Source organism: Gadus morhua, chromosome 22 (assembly GCF_902167405.1).
Source record: "Gadus morhua chromosome 22, gadMor3.0, whole genome shotgun sequence".
NCBI classification, from domain to species: Eukaryota; Metazoa; Chordata; class Actinopteri; order Gadiformes; family Gadidae; genus Gadus; species Gadus morhua.
The window spans coordinates 23,385,638-23,401,910 of record NC_044069.1 but is presented as its reverse complement, the minus strand read 5'-3'; the positions used below and the strand labels follow the sequence as shown (position 1 = coordinate 23,401,910).

Here is a 16,273-nt window from a genome sequence, read left to right as displayed (position 1 = left end):
ACACAGAGAGATGTGGAGACAGAGGCAGAGAGAGAGAGTCAGAGTGAGTTAGAGAGAGAGTCAGAGAGAGAGAGTCAGAGAGAGAGAGAGAGAGAGAGAGAGAGAGAGAGAGAGAGAGAGAGAGAGAGAGAGAGTCAGAGAGAGAGAGTCAGAGAGAGACAGAGACAGAGACAGAGAGTCAGAGTTAGTTAGAGAGAAAGTCAGAGAGAGAGAGTCAGAGAGAGAGAGTGAGAGAGTGAGAGAGTGAGAGTGAGAGTGAGAGAGAGAGAGAGAGAGAGTCAGAGAGAGAGAGTCAGAGAGAGAGAGTCAGAGAGAGACAGAGACAGAGAGAGACAGAGACAGAGACAGAGAGAGAGAGAGAGAGAGAGCGCGAGAGAGCGAGAGCGAAAGACAGAGAGAGAGAGCGAGAGAGAAACACGGTGTGTGAACTGACTTGGCGGTGGCGGCGCCGTGGTCGATGAGGGCGGCGACCACCATCTGGTGGCCGTGGCGGGCGGCAAGGTGGACCGCAGAGTTCCCGCTCTTGTCCTCCAAGTCAAGCTCCGCACCTAGACACACACACAAAGACACCATTTAGAAGGCCTCAAAGAGACTTGAGAGGGAGAGCCCCGGCTCCTCCTAGCTGAGTGTTGATGTGTCCCTGACAAGCTGGCTGTCGCCTTGCATGTCAAAAGAGCGGTAGTGCACGGGGGTGCACTATTGTCAAAAAAGTCCATTGGGGGTTAGCCAACTTGCTCAGGAAGGCCTGACCATAACAGACTGACTGATCCCATATGAACCATATGGCTTGGAGTCAGGTTGAACACCCTAGCGACTAAATAACCTTGCTTCCATTGCAACACACACACACACACACACACACACACACACACACACACACACACACACACACACACACACACACACACACACACACACACACACACACACACACACACACACACACACAGTTAACAGCTGGAAGAGTACGGGCCAGTTGGCACCAGCTTTGAGAATGCACAAAACATAGTCTAGTTTGAACGTAAGTGTTTATTAAAGTCAGTTAGACATACTAAATGAACACCGGTTGAACCACAAATACTAGTTATTAGGTAGCCCTTATGGCGAGTTTCCACTGCAGGGTGCGGTACGGTTCGGTTCGCAAAGGTGCGGTACGGATTGCGTTTCCACCGCCAAATGTGGGCGTGACCCGGACTGAGCCGTACTCGTTTTGCCCTCGTCTTCAGTACTCCTCCGTTGGGGTACTGAGACGCCTGAAAGGGTGCCGGAAAATTCGACCTACACACCCCCACCGTTGATTGGTCGACAGAATCGTCACTTCCGGGTGACGTGGGGATAAAAACAAACAAACAGTAGCCTCGAGGTATTATTCTTTACAATGAACATGTTGCGTAAAACAATTGAGCAGGCTTCACTGTGTCGACATGCTATGATGTCACGATGTTTACGTAGCTGCCGCGGCGATCGACATCCGGCCAACCATAAAGGGTACTGTCGGCGGTGGAAACGCAACCTCGGAACTGAGCTGGGCTATACCGCCCCCTCCCTACCGGACTGAGGCGAACCGTACCGCACCCTGCAGTGGAAACGTGGCATTAGTGTGGCACACACTCCCCCGTTTGGAGGGACTCGGACGAGTTCGGAACAAATCAGTTTTGTGTGTTTCCTGTGTTGGAAGCTTTTGGAACCGCGCACACAGTGTCTTGTCCGAATCAACATGCAAAGTCTGAGAGTGTTGGAGTCTGAGGATCGGAGCCTCTGATTGGTTGAACGCTGCTAGCACACGCTATTGTATAGTTGGCATTAGTCTTCGCGGTGGGTTACAATGCAACTTTTCTGCCGAACAGGTCAGACGAGGGGCAACGGAGTGTTCGGATAAAGGCAGTTGGCCGTTGGTTCTGGTCTGGGCGGTGTGTAGGCCCCATTAGCTGTTACCAAATCACACCAACCCCTAAGAGGTTGTGTGTGAAAAATCTGTAACAATTGTGTATAATTATGGGGGTGGGAGGCTAGGATTTAGCTCAGTGAACACAGATCCACGCCTCTACGCAGGATCTACGCAGGATACTGGGCTGGTTTTACTGTTTAACTTGTGATTACTATACAAAGTTATTCTAGAGTTCATGAGTGCAACAAAACATACGGACGATTTCAACTTTCATGCGAGTCAATGTCCTCCTCTCTGGTCTTCTAATGCTCTCCCTCGTTTACACAATAGCTTGTTGTTGATTCGATACAACTTGGGAGTGCTAATGTTGAAGAGACAACTAACTGCCTACGCTCAAAGTTTCCTTTGCAAAGTTGTTACTAGGCTGGACATTACACGTATTGGTGGTGCAACTGAAATTATTAAACAGCTAGTTTGAATCAAAGTAGGACTTGCTAGGACTTAAGGTACTGACTAGCGGGTGCATAGCTGACAGTGGCTTCGCCCGTACACCTGACCTCGGTTGACCTCTCACACTGACCCCGGTTGACCTCTCACACTGACCTCGGTTGACCTCTCAGACTGACCTCAGTTGACCTCTCACAATGATCAAGGTTGACCTCCACATTTGATGGGTTCACCAGTAGCACCTTGTGTGTGTGTGTGTCTCACCGTTCTTAATAAGGGACTGAGCACGAGAGAACCTGCCGTGGGAAGCGGCCATGTGGAGGGGAGTCTTCCCGTCTTTACTCTGGAGGCAGAGAGAGGTAGAGAGACTTAGATAGAAACAGGGGGAGTCAGTGACAGAGACACAGACAGAGACAGAGAAATACCGAAAGAAAGAGTAAAGAGAAACCGAAATGAAAAGAGTGATAGATGGAGTGAGCAACACAGCGGCAGAGAGAGAGACAGAGGCAGAGAGTCAGAGACAGTTTGGTTCTAGTTCCAGGGTTGAGATGGTGAATGAGCCATTTCCCGGTATATCATAAGCAGCATGTGGTCGGGTGACTCAGTGGGGGAACCACTGATCTGTGTTAGAGATGGAGCCCACCAGCTTCACACACACACACACACACACACACACACACACACACACACACACACACACACACACACACACACACACACACACACACACACACACACACACACACACACACACACACTATGAATGGTCACTTGAGGGACTGTGTGGACACCATTTCAACTCAAGAATCTGCTTATAATGCGTTTGTGTGCTACTGAGGCACACGTCAACAGCCACAGGGTTCCTGAGGACGAAGCATTTATCGAAGTGTGACTGTGTGAATGTGAATATGATGAGTGAACGTCTAATCGAGCAGTGTAGTTATGGTGAATGATTCTGTACCCACTCTGGGGTTGACGTGAGCTTTGTTGGCCAGCAGCAGTTCTTGACACAGCGCCCCCTGGTGGGTGGAGGCGGCAAAGTGCAGTGCAGTGATTCCCTGCTTGTTCACCTGGAACAGGAAGGGGAAGTAAAATAACTATGGATGTTTTGTTTTTCTGCAAACGCACACCATCATGTGAAGCAGTGGTCCTCAAACTAAAACAAACTATTTAGCTTGCGAGCCCTAAAATGACTTTTAGGGCCGATACTTGCGAGCCGACACAACTCACACAGAGACAGACTGTTACTAGCAGGGTCATATTAAAACTACCAGACATAAATTTTACTTATCAGAGACACTATGAACTTTGGCATAGGTATCAATAATTTTCTGGTGATCTTGATGTCACATGCTGTTTCATTGTATACCGAGACTTTTCTTTTAACATTTCTGAAAGTGTTATCCATGACAACGGGAGGCGTCTCAGACTCACTTGGTTGACGTTGGCCCCAGAGGCAAGGAGTTCATGGACCACCACGTTCTGTCCGTTATAACAGGCCACATGGAGCGGGCTGTTACCTAGGCTATTCACATCGTTGACCTACACACACACACACACACACACACACACACACACACACACACACACACACACACACACACACACACACACACACACACACACACACACACACACACACACACACACACACACTTTAGAACCATATGGCTACATTATAATGACCAAAATAACAAAGCGAGGCTGCGACTGGTTATCATATTTCCTTGAGGGCTTCTGTGTTTCTTCTTCGCCAACAATTACTGGCAGGAGAAACACCTGGCTTTGTCCTTAAAACGTAATATTTAAACAATTCCACTACTCATTCAAAGGGAAGTAAGTGTTAACTACACTATTCCAGCTTCTAGAAAGTACAGATACTTGATAGATTTTATTTCCTTGCGAATGGTGAATCTACTAATTAGTCTTACATTGATTCAAACTATGCTCCGGTGCGAACTGCTCTTGCCCGTGACAAGACGCACAGGCACAACAAATAAACAAACTCAACATTCCAAAACAGAATTTTAAAATGAACGACGAGCAACATCTCCCAAATATCTTTGACCTGGGAATAGCTAGAATGATGTATTTCTATGAAGGTATTATTGTACCAAAAGTCTTTAGCACCTGTAACTGCAGATTTTGTATGTGTACACTAAAGTGTAAGTGCACAAATGTGTAACAGTACATTTGAAGTCGTAAATATTTTTTCTACTATTGTAAACACTAAATAGGGTCTACGAGTTCACAAGTCTGTGTTACAGGTGCACAAATCCTATCCATCCAATACACGGAATGTCCGCTGGTGACGCCACTGAGGCTATAGTAGGCTAAAGCCTAAGAGTACCCCTGGAGTCCTCGTTAGCTACGAGCGTTTTCACGACGTTCATTACCAACGATGCTTTCGGGAAACGGTATGAAAACTGTACGATGCTCGTACGACGCACTTCACGATCCACTTAGGCTAACAATGCTTTCGGGAGACTGGGCCCAGGGCTGATTGAGGAGACAAAGGAAAGGTGCTTCTTGTTTGACCCTAGGTAAGTGGAAGATAACCCTATTTCCCTTCTTTGATCAACGACTTCTCTTGAGTTCTTCTTTGATCAACGACGTTCACATACATTGGAAACACTGTGGACTTAACTCATTCATTTATTCACATGCCAGCAATCCACATGAATGGTATATGACTCATGTGATTTAAATACGTCCAACACCTTCGCCAAAGAGGTTATGTTTTTTGCCTAGTATTTTTTGCCAACACGGTCCGTTATAGAAAGTACAAACATTGTTTTCTATGGAGAGTGTGTGTGTTTGTTTAATCAGATCAAGATGTATGTGCTTAAGTTTCAACAAACAAACAAAATGAAATGGGAAACTGTCGTATAGCCAACCAGCTTCAAAAACACGAAATGAAAAATAACAAAGTGTTTGTGTGTGGTTGAGTCACCGGTTTTTCCAAGTCATTTTATGTCTTTCTTACACAATAATACTCAAGTAGTTCTAAAGTAGGGAGTCACGTTCGAGTAAGCTACACATTCCGTGAACAAAACCAGACCTTGTAACACAGACGCCAAAAGACGATTTTATCTGAAAAACCTCAGCTCAGAGCCGGCCGATTGGCTCCCTTCCAAGCCACGCCCACTTCTGGTGAGTGGATTTATTGGCAGAGGAATGTGCTCTACTGTGGGAGTGTGTGTGCAGGCTCTCTTACCGGGACCCCCAGGCCCAGCAGATGATGCAGGACGGCGGCCATGCCGCTGGAGGCGGCCGCGTGGAGGGGGGTGAAGCCCTGCTTGTCCTTACAGTCCACCTCTGCCCCTCGGACCACCAGCAGCCTCACCACGTCAGCCTGACCTGGGAGAGCCACATGGAGCCACATGGAGACAGAGAGAGAGAGAAAGAAAGTAAAAAAGAGAGAGAGACACACACACACACACACACACACAACGGGACGAAGATAGATAGATACGGTGAGAGAGGAAAGAGACAGATTGAAAGATACAACAAAAGAAGAGGGTAAGTTTAGAGGGAGACCAAGGGAGACAACAAGAAACAGACAGATGGGAAGAATCGGGAAGAGCAACTTAAATGTCATTATCACAATGAACCCGTCTGTTGACAAGGGGGTCGAGGCGAGACGAGTGGAAACTCTCCATCTGACACAGATCCAGATCCATACGTTTAGTGGAAGCGGCTAGATGTAGCAAAACAAGGTCTGGGTGCTAACAGAAAACACACACATGCTCAGCTTGAGCACGAAAACACGTGTGTGCGTTTGTGCGTGCGTTTGTGCGTGTGTTTGTGCGTGCGTGTATGTGCAGGGGCCGTACCCATGTAGGCTGCCCAGTGAATGGCCCTTCTGTCCTTTTTGTCCAAGGCGTTGATGTTGGCCCCTCTGGACAGCAGCAGCTTCACCATCTAAGGGAACGAAAGCCCTTCAGATTCACACATCCACTCCACACATCGGTTTCAAATAATCAACAAACAGTTCTCAGTAAAATCACATGTGATCAGGTCAGATGCAGGAGTTTGTAATGTTTTGGTAAAAATATAAGATTTGTAAAGATATCTAAAATAAAAATATCTAAATATACTTATTTTGAGCTGCTAGGAACATGATGAATGGAGGGAAAGAAACATTTGATATACACAATTACTTGAAATCCTTATCATAACCCACTTACAGCCACTGAGTTAGAAGTACTGACATGAAAATTAAACAAGTCAATCATCTGTGGAACGGGCAGGGCTCGAAAAACTCCAGCCAATGATTTCCAGAGCCACCGAGTTGCATTGGACAGTAAGTACGTCAATCAAACGGTCGCACTGCACTCCCCCGCTCCCCGCGCGACCCCTTCGTGCACGTGCTCAAAGCTTGTGACCCAGAGCAAGCTTCTGTTTGTTGTTATCCTGCGGTAGCTACTGGAGCTAGCTAACTAGCTAATGGCTCGCTCTCGTGCATCTGTGTTCACTCGTGCATGATTGCGCGTCCATGTATTTGGAATGGGTGGAGTCAGAGTCAGCGTTGAAGGAGAGGGGGTAGGACCATTTGAGTTGTTTATTTTCAAAATCTGCTGGCGTTTCGCAAATCCCATACCCAACCTTTAATGTCCCCGGCCCCTAAACTGAATGTGTAGGAAGGATTACGGATTTCTGTGTGGGGTACGGAGGTCTGTGTGGGGTATGGAGGTCTGTGTGGGGTACGGAGGTCTGTGTGGGGTACGGAGGTCTGTGTGGGGTACGGAGGTACAGAGGTCTGTGTGGGGCACGGGGTCTGTGTGGGGTACGGAGGTACAGAGGTCTGTGTGGGGCACGGGGTCTGTGTGGGGTACGGAGGTCTGTGTGGGGTACGGAGGTACAGAGTCTGCGGGGTACGGAGTGGAGGTGGAGGTGAGGGTGGGTATGGGTGGGGCCGACCTCCAGGTGTCCGCTGAAGGCCGCGTGGTGCAGCGCGGTGCGGCCCGCCCGGTCCGCCACGTTGACGTTGCTCAGCAGCGGCACCAGCGCCTCGGCGCAGCGCACCGCCTTGTTGCCGGCGGCGACGTGCAGCGGCGTCTGCCAGTTCTTGTCGCGGGCGTTGACGTCGGCGCTGTGCTTCAGCAGCACGGACACTGCCTCCTGGGGGGGGGGGTAGGGTTTCTGTGAGTGAGTGAGTGAGTGAATGAAGTTTATATTAGCTACAATCAGCCTCAACCTCAATTTTTTTGGAAATAATAAGCAAATTCTTTCAGAATCCATGTTCTTTCTAAAATGTACATTAAATATTAAAACATAAGTGTACGTGTGTGTGTAGATTGTCTGCATTTCCTGCAGTTTGGTGCAGCATTAACTAAGGCCAACACTGTACAAATGGCATTAGGTAATCAAGAGTGTGTGCCTTCGATAAATAATTATTATGAAGTAGCCACACCATAATTGATAATGAATGAAATGTGGGTTTAAGCGTGCGTGTGTGCATGTGCGTTCGTGTGCGTGTGTGGGATTGATACCTCACTACAAGAAGCGACAGCTCGGTGAAGAGGAGTCAACCATTTGTTGTCTTTGGCATTAACTCTGGCTCCTGAGGCGCAGCGAGAGAGAGAGACGGTTAAAACCTGTTAGGGGCAGTCAGAGACGGGAAGACAAAGATAGAAACCGGTGTGTTGAGCAGACGCATGTAAAGCATGGATCTATCTGGGTCAGAGAAGAGAGGCGAAGCTTCCAGAGAGTGAAAGGACTTCCTCCGTCTCTGTTGTGTGTGTGTGTTGGGGGGGGGGGGGGGGGGGACCCCGTTAAGTCACAAAACCCTGGGGTTATAAGTGCCCAGGGGTACACCTGTTGGAAGGGTTAAAATAGCCCTCTATACTGCACCTGTCGCTGCACGTCACTGAGAAAACAGAGGAAAGCACACACACACACACGCTGACACACACACACACACACACACACACACACACACACACACACACACACACACACACACACACACACACACACACACACACACACACACACACACACACACACACACACCATCTCCTAGAGAATAAAGTGACTCTGGTTGTCTGGGCATGTGCATGAATGCTGAGCCCAACATGCCACTCAACATGTAGCGAGCTGTGACATCCTGAGAACCATGTGTATCTGCACCAGGGCACTGTACCAGAAAAAAAGAAAAGAAAACCTTCTTCATCTGATCAAACTTAGGTCATTTTGAATGTCATTTGTGTAGTTTTCCGAAGGTTGGGACTAATCATTTGAAAACCTGATTAATCCCATAGCCTTGGTAAATACCGGTTGTTCTTCATCCTCGTGCCGGGCTTTGGTCACTACTTATATTCACGCCCATTATTAACCATGTAAGCTCACAGAACCTCCCCTTAACCCTTTAAACACCACAAGAAATGTGTGAAGGAAATTCACAAAATAGAAATGGAAGATTCAAAAGTTGACGGAATGGAAAAGTGAACGGGAAAATCCAAAGACTAAAGAAAGAAGATCTATGGACCACAGAGTGAGACATAAGTTCTTAGGACAGGAGTGTCATCAGAGGAGAGGACACTTCTTAGTGCACTCTGACACGCTCCCTAGACGCTGACGAATGTGGCATGGGAGGGGCACGGTTCGCCGTAAACTGAGTTGAATAAACTGACCCTGCACAGGAATTCATCTGAGGTTAAAAGTGTCCTGAAATTAAGTGCAATAAATCAGTGTTCGTTATCAGCGCCACACTGGTCCCAACGGGAGCGAAACAGATCCCGTTCTCCAGAGACATTGGCAGCATCATTGGCAGGGTTCGATAGGGAGAACAGATGGAGAGAGTTAAAGGGCGAGAGAGGTAGGGTTCAATAGGGAGAACGGATGGAGAGTGAGAGAGGGCGAGAGAGGTAGGGTTATAGCAGCGTCACCTGAGAGAATGAGCAGCTCCATGATCTCGGCGTTCCCCAGGTACGCGGCCGCGTGCAGGGGGGTCCGCTTCTCCAGGTCCTGGAGGAGGAAGAGGGTTGGAGACTTATTACACAACCAATCACACACAACCAATCATCAGGGCATTGCCGACACAGCCGACCGCACAATCAATACACACAAGCAAGTGTAATAGCAGGAGAAAAGTGGAAACAGCCAAGTTTGACACCTATGTCTGTGCACACCCCAACACCAACCAAACACCCACACCAACAGTAAACGATGTGTCTGCTCCTTAGATGCATATATATAGTAACAATATGACGTCAGATGTTTCTGCATGGGAAAAACGTCAAACAATGACCAATCCTCCAACTACTGGATGAGGAATTTACTGTTCGGCAACGGTGATTAGGTGTATCGATCAGGTGACCCTCTATTGGCTGATACTTTTACACTCAAAAAGTGGGAGGATTGAGAAATGGGTGATGAGAAGGTTTTGATCGCCCTCAATCTCAAACTCTCTAACAGTACAGTATAGCTGCGGTCAAAACCACATAACAAACACCAGTGTGTCTTTCTCTTCTTCAGCATCGAGCCGTATAAACGCCTCTACCAGAAGCAATAGAGCACTGCATCGCCCTTTACTCTCATTGCATTGATCTCTCCATCCATCTGTCTCTTTCTCCAACCCCCCCATCCTCTCCTTTACAGTGAGGTAGAGGGCAGTCAGGAGGACGCTGGTATAAACAAACGTGTCACGTGCTCCCGGGGAGCCAATCGCACGAGGGCCAGGCCAATGTTGCTGACTACTGCAGGGAGGACGCATTGATGACCCTAGCAATAAGAGGGGGGGGGGGGGGGGGGGCGGTAGAGAGAGGAAGAGAGACAGAATAACAGAGGTATATAGGCAGATGGAGACAGGAAAAAATAAAACACACTTGAAAGTAAAATGAACGACAGAATGTTAGGTGTCCGATGCGATGGGCATAGAGAGAGAGGGAGTGAGGTAGGAAGGAGGGCAGGAGCGGACCAAAGGTATTCTGATCCATCCACGAGGCCATTGGACCCAGGATCCTAGATCAATACTAGCACGCTGGCTAATCACTCTCCTCTCCGGTGTGTCACCGAGACAAAAACAGGTCCGTCATCAGCATACAATACAAAAGAAATACGCTGAGATATTCAGAACCCACAATCATAAGAAAATGTGCATTTGGAGGAGCACGTTCAAAAAACGATGACAAAAGGTATGAATCTACCACCTGGATGTTGACATCCTCTTTCTTGAAGATGAGCGAGCGAACTTCATTTGCGTCTACCTTGAAGATGGCTTTCAGCAGAGAGGCCTGAACATAGATAGGAAAAAACACAAAACACAAATTTTAGTGTGCGTGTGTGTGTGAAACACAGTAATTTGCAGGGCACTTTACTGTGATGAATCTTCCCTCAATGACCTCACAAAAAAAACATGCCATAATCCGTTACATCACTTGTATAAAACTCCACACAGAACACATCGATTACAACACACTAGCAGAAGACACGTTCCTCGCGCCATATAAACAACTCTCCTGCCAATGATACTACACACACACACACACGCACACACACACACAAACCAGATGTTGGAACCTGTGAGGCATCAACCAAGCCCCAGTTGGCACCCAGGTGTGCACAGATGTGTGGAATGCGAGTAGCACTGTAAAACACAGGGGCCATGAGAAGCATGCAAAACAGTGACAAGCGTCGTCTGTCTGTCTGCACTAAGCACCAAACGGCCATCCATTAAAAGCAAAACATTAAGGACATAATAGAGGAAGGATGAGACGACATGCAGGAACAGGAAGGAGCTCAGAGTCAATGCGAGTCGTAGGTCGTAAGAAGCTGAAATTTATATATTGGTGATTGTCCGATGGAACATGCAGGTCGTTGCCTTACAATCAAGGCTCTGAGGTTTGTGTGATTGGGATTGAGCTTTACATCAATATGTTAATGTGATTATTGTGATGACTGTGATACGAGACTGGATATCATCTGGGAACAAACGCAGCTTTACTGTAGTAGGAATACTATTATTGTAAATCTACTGGCCATAACAATGTGCTTGACTGAAAGCCAGCAATACCAAGTATTCACAATGTCTTTGGAGGGCAGTTCCCATGTAATAGTAGCTTGATCGCACCTGAAATTCCAAGAATCTTAAGATTTTCAGTTTTGGCTTGTGTAAAAATGTTTATTCCCCTCTTGTGAGGGGGCCGGGGGGCATAGTGAGGGTTGTGACCCCTCCTCTTTGGCTCATAAAGAGGCCTTCCCCCTGTAGCCAGGGGCTGTCATCGTAAGGGGAGATTTAAACTATGCCATTCAAACATCCAATGTCCGGCCTCCATCCACCTCCACGCCCCCCGACCCAACCCCCCTCTAAAAATACCAGGTTTGGCGGCTGAGCGGGGGTGGAGTCACGTGTCGGCTCCGTGGGTCTCTTACCATAACGACCACCTTACACCTATAGCCAGGGATGAGGCGTCGCTAGAAGTGAGCCAACTGGACGCTGAAACAAGGCTCCTCTTCCCAGTGTTAGCGCAGAGCAACACGACTCTCCCCTCCCCTTCACAGACAGCTTGCTTCATTAGATCAAAAGGCACATTTCTATGGGTAGGCTTGTTTACAAAAGGAAAACCGGTACTACAGGCGGGCAAGGCAAGCCCTTGCAAGTGCATATCCAGACAAAGCAGGAGTCCTCCCGCTGCCAGGCTAGATGAGCGGTTGTATCGGTGCTACATTCAGCGACAGCGGTCATGTATTACATACGTGCGCCAGTGCGTGTTTTCCTGTAGCGAGGTAATTTACGCCAATTTTAGGTAGTGTATTGCGAACAAGATTTCCTTTGAATGAACCTCAAGCCTTGCAAGGTAACAACTGATGACAGGACTGTTCCTACGGACGCCGTGTGGGGAAGGGAGAAGGGTCATTGCTTTGATTGCAGCCATCTCATCATCTGGGTACAGCAGCGCAGCTCTCACCTTGTGGTCCTGATGAGTTAGAACCCGACGCGGGGCATGATGGGATTTGCGGTCCGGAGAGGATTTTGGTCGAGGAGGTGGTGGTGTGGTCGAGGCGGTGGGGGACTCGTCCTCCTCCACCTCCTCCAGCACCACGATACACACGCGGCTGGTCCGCGCCGACTGCATCAGGAACTAGTGACCGCGCGCGCATACATCAACACACTCCTCCGCACCACACAACATGAACCCACTGCTGCCCACCCGCCTCTCACACATGTGCTGTGGTCCACAGCTCCTCTCTCTCTCTCTAGTAAAATCCAACACAGATGCACATCCTCCAGAGAAAATCCAGGCGCACCAAGCGCCCTGTGTCCTTATCTGGAAGCACTGCTTGAATGCAGGTCTCTTTCCTCCTCGCTCTCCCTCTTTCCTCCTCTCGCTGCCTCGCTCGTCCCACTCCCGCTACCTCTCTCTCTCTCTCTCTCTCTCTCTCTCTCTCTCTCTCTCTCTCTCTCTCTCTCTCTCTCTCTCTCTCTCTCTCTCTCTCTCTCTCTCTCTCGATCCCTCTGCTACACACGCTCAGTGAGAGGCGGCGGTAATGCAGACAGCAGGGAATTCCTGGTGGTGGCGGCATTGGCTACCGGCATGCGGCAAAAATGTGTCTGGTTGGCGGGCGGCAGCACGCTCAGCGAAGTCCACCACGACTGCAGATAGGCAGACGTTCTGCGCACGCATGCGCGCTCTTTTAGTGGAGAGAGAGCCTGTGATTACCATGAACAAGGCTGGGAGCCGGAGCCACAGAGTGAATATGTATGAGAGAGATCTATAAAGACAGAGTGCTGAAACCAACTCTTTCAGATAGAAAGGCAGAAAGGGAAGGAGAGAGACAGAGAGAGCAGAGAGGGGGTAGGGGGGAGAGTGAATAAGGGGAAAGGGGAAAGCAGGGCAATGCAGATCAGAGATTGGGAAACAGCTGAATTGTTGTAGGCAGGAACTGGAACCTCTGTCTGAAGAACACCAACCCCGATGGAAACCTGGGGGACAGGAGGACAAAGACAAGGGTGGGGTTGGTGTAGCTGCTGGATCCAAAACGGAGAAAACCCACACCTTAACAAGCAGGAAGAAGAGAGAGAGAGGGAGAGCATTCGGGAAGACAGCGATGAGAAAAGTAATCTACCTAATTCACTTCACATGAACTATAGTACCTGTCCTCTACACGACTACAATAGGACAACACAGTTAGATAGGTCCATCTAACTGTGTTAGACGAGAGCTCACTCTCGTCTTGGTAAAAGACGAGAGTGAGCTCGTCTTTTACCAATACTGTCCAATAATTCTGCAACAATTTATTAATGTTGTATATATAAAATGGATTATTAAACAAACTACTGAGGTAACCTCCAAACACCAATCAGAATTTAGATTAGATAAAGTGATCCCGTAGCTTTATAGGTTGGAGTATAAACCCCGAGCAATGGGACCAAAAGACTAAGAAAGCATTTTGGATGAGCTGAGATGAACCAGAGTACCATTGATTTACGATTGATCCCACAGTAATATCAACAACAAGCCCGGTAGTGGGAGGCTCATAATTGCTCTACTAAAGCTCTAAATTGTTTAACACTATTAATATCTGCATTAACATGTAGTGCTCCCCAACACACACTGGACAAAGTCTACTCAAACATCAAGGGTGGCTACAGGGTCAGGTCACTACCACACATAGCCCAGTCGACCACCTGTCAATGTTTTTTCTTCCTGCATACACCCCCCTCAGAAACTCTGTTTCTACCATCAGAAGGACTGTTAAAACATGGCCCGATGGAGCCTATCAGCAGTTGCAGGACTGCTTTGACAGGACCTGCTGGGACATATTCGACGCATTAGGGTTTATCCCATAAAGAAGCCCTGGATGACTAGGGATGTCCAGGAGCTGCTAGATAAGAGGAACACCGCCTTCAGATCAGCTGATGGGGCTCTGTACAGCTCAGCATGCTCCAATCTTAAGAGGGGCATCAGAAGGCCAAATCGGCAGCAACGCTACATCCAGCATGCAACATCATCCTCACAGAAGAGGAGCATGAGGTGAGGTGTACGCCGCGGGCTGTCAACCCGTGGAAGGCAGCTGGACCCGACGGCATCTGCGGACGCTTGCTGAAGGACTGTGTGGACCAGCTGGTGGGGGTCTTTACTAAGATCTTCAACCAGTCATTCTCCCAGTTCACTGTCCCATCCTGCCTGAAGTCCCCTACCATAGTCCCCCTGCCCAAAAGATCGAATTTCACCACCCTCAACGACTACCGGCAAGTAGCACTCAAACTGATGAAGTGCTTCGAAAAACTGGGTCAGTCTCACATAATGTCATTCATCCCCCCCACCTTTGATCCACACCAGTTTGCTCACAGGGCTAAGAGGTCTACTGAGGAATCCGTGGCCACAGCCCTCCATGCTGCTCTGTCCCACCTGGAGCAGCAGGGGAGCTGTGCTAGGCTGATCTTCATAGACTTTAGCACTTCCACAGCCCTCAGCCTCAGCCCTTGCTCCCCGCTGGGCTGTGTGCTGATTCCCCTGCTCTATACCCTCTGCACCCACGACTGCACTCCCACCCACCACAGCAACACCGTCATCAAATTTGCCGATGACACCACAGTAGTGGGGCTCATCTCAAGGGGGGAAGAGACCGCCTAGAGACGAGGTGTGGAGCGTTTGGTGGGGTGGTGCAGAGCTAACAACTTTCTTCTCAATACGTCAAAGACCAAGGAGCTCATTGTGGATTATATGAGGAAGAAGACAGTCATCCAGCCGCTGCTGATAGGCGCGGTCTGTGTGGAGAGGGTCTCTGACCTTTCCTGCTTTTTGGGAGTTAACATCATGGAGGAACTGACCTGGGGCGCCAACACCACTGGGCTAGTGAAGAAGGCCCAGCAGAGACTTTACTTTCTTAGAGTTCTCAGGAGGTACAACATCCCCCAAAAACTGCTGGTGTCCTTCAACCGCTGCTCAATAGAGAGCATACTAACATACTTTCTCTGTGTGTGGTTTTTAAGCTGCACTGTGGCACAGAGTTAAAAACTCCAGGGGGTCATAAAGGCAGCACAGAAAATCATCGGAAGCCCTCTTCCCACTCTGGAAGAACTTCACAGCTCCGACTGCCTCAAAAAGGCCAAATACATCCTGCAGGACTCATCAGACCCCAGTCAAAAACTTTTTTAACTAGTGCCATCAGGCAGGAGATACAGGTCCATTGAAACTAGAACAAACAGACAAAAAAAAAAAAGTTTTTACCCAACAGCCATAACTTCTCTAAATGGTGGTACTAAAGCATAGTACCACTTTTACATCTATGAATGTGAGTGTTTGTGTGGTCTGTTTAATGCCTATAATAGTACTATACTTATATATATTATATATATTTATTTATATATTATTTATGCATACTTCCTCAATATATGTTTTTGCAATGAGCTCATGTTTTTGTACTGAACAAGGACTGCACTTAATTTCATTGCATCTGTTACAATGACAATTAAAGATAATCTATTCTATTCATTAAATCTTTGACAACTCTCTAGCAAAGACAAACTAAGGTATTTTAAACTGTCATTGGCCGATTAAATCTTAGAAGATAATACAAGAGAAACTGATACACGATTACGGATATACTTTCTACTGTGGTATAATTGTGGCTTGCAGTTGGAGTCAGATTTGGATTTTGTTAGCCTCCTGGCATCATGAATCAACAACTGAAACAAAAAAAGAACTTTATTCCTCTGCATAACTCTGTGTTTCTGTGTGGGTGTCCATCTCCTCATTAAGAAATTGGAACAGATTTGGTTTGCAAGTGAAATAACTAACAACAGTGTTTTTGTCCTCATATTCAGGACAGATTAAAAAGAGGCACATTTGCTAAGCCACACATCCCTTTTCACTGACAAAGAGAAAAGGGGCCGAGAGGAACAGAGTGAACGATAGATATGCAGCCGGAGAACCTCTTAAGGCCATAATAGGGAGAATGATGGGCCTACCATATATGAATCGAAAA

At 47.9% G+C, this 16,273-nt stretch overlaps 1 protein-coding gene across 3 annotated transcripts in view; it reads right to left on the bottom strand.

The window, feature by feature from the left end:
• The window catches only part of LOC115535694 (serine/threonine-protein phosphatase 6 regulatory ankyrin repeat subunit A), a 36,552-nt gene extending 23,630 nt beyond the window's left edge, over positions 1-12,922 (bottom strand). For all 3 annotated transcript variants that reach the window (XR_003974543.1, XM_030347105.1, XM_030347107.1), the window contains exons 1-11: positions 12,250-12,922; positions 10,492-10,575; positions 9,229-9,307; positions 7,831-7,901; positions 7,259-7,459; positions 6,172-6,259; positions 5,553-5,695; positions 3,770-3,877; positions 3,301-3,405; positions 2,600-2,678; positions 434-548 (exon numbers count right to left, since the gene is read on the bottom strand). Coding sequence is in view for 2 of the 3 variants with exons in the window: in XM_030347105.1 (XP_030202965.1) it covers positions 434-548; positions 2,600-2,678; positions 3,301-3,405; positions 3,770-3,877; positions 5,553-5,695; positions 6,172-6,259; positions 7,259-7,459; positions 7,831-7,901; positions 9,229-9,307; positions 10,492-10,575; positions 12,250-12,417 (1,241 nt within the window). In the remaining variant the exon portion in view is untranslated. The remainder of the gene's footprint in view (positions 1-433; positions 549-2,599; positions 2,679-3,300; positions 3,406-3,769; positions 3,878-5,552; positions 5,696-6,171; positions 6,260-7,258; positions 7,460-7,830; positions 7,902-9,228; positions 9,308-10,491; positions 10,576-12,249) is intronic.
• Between the last annotated feature and the right edge of the window lie 3,351 nt (positions 12,923-16,273).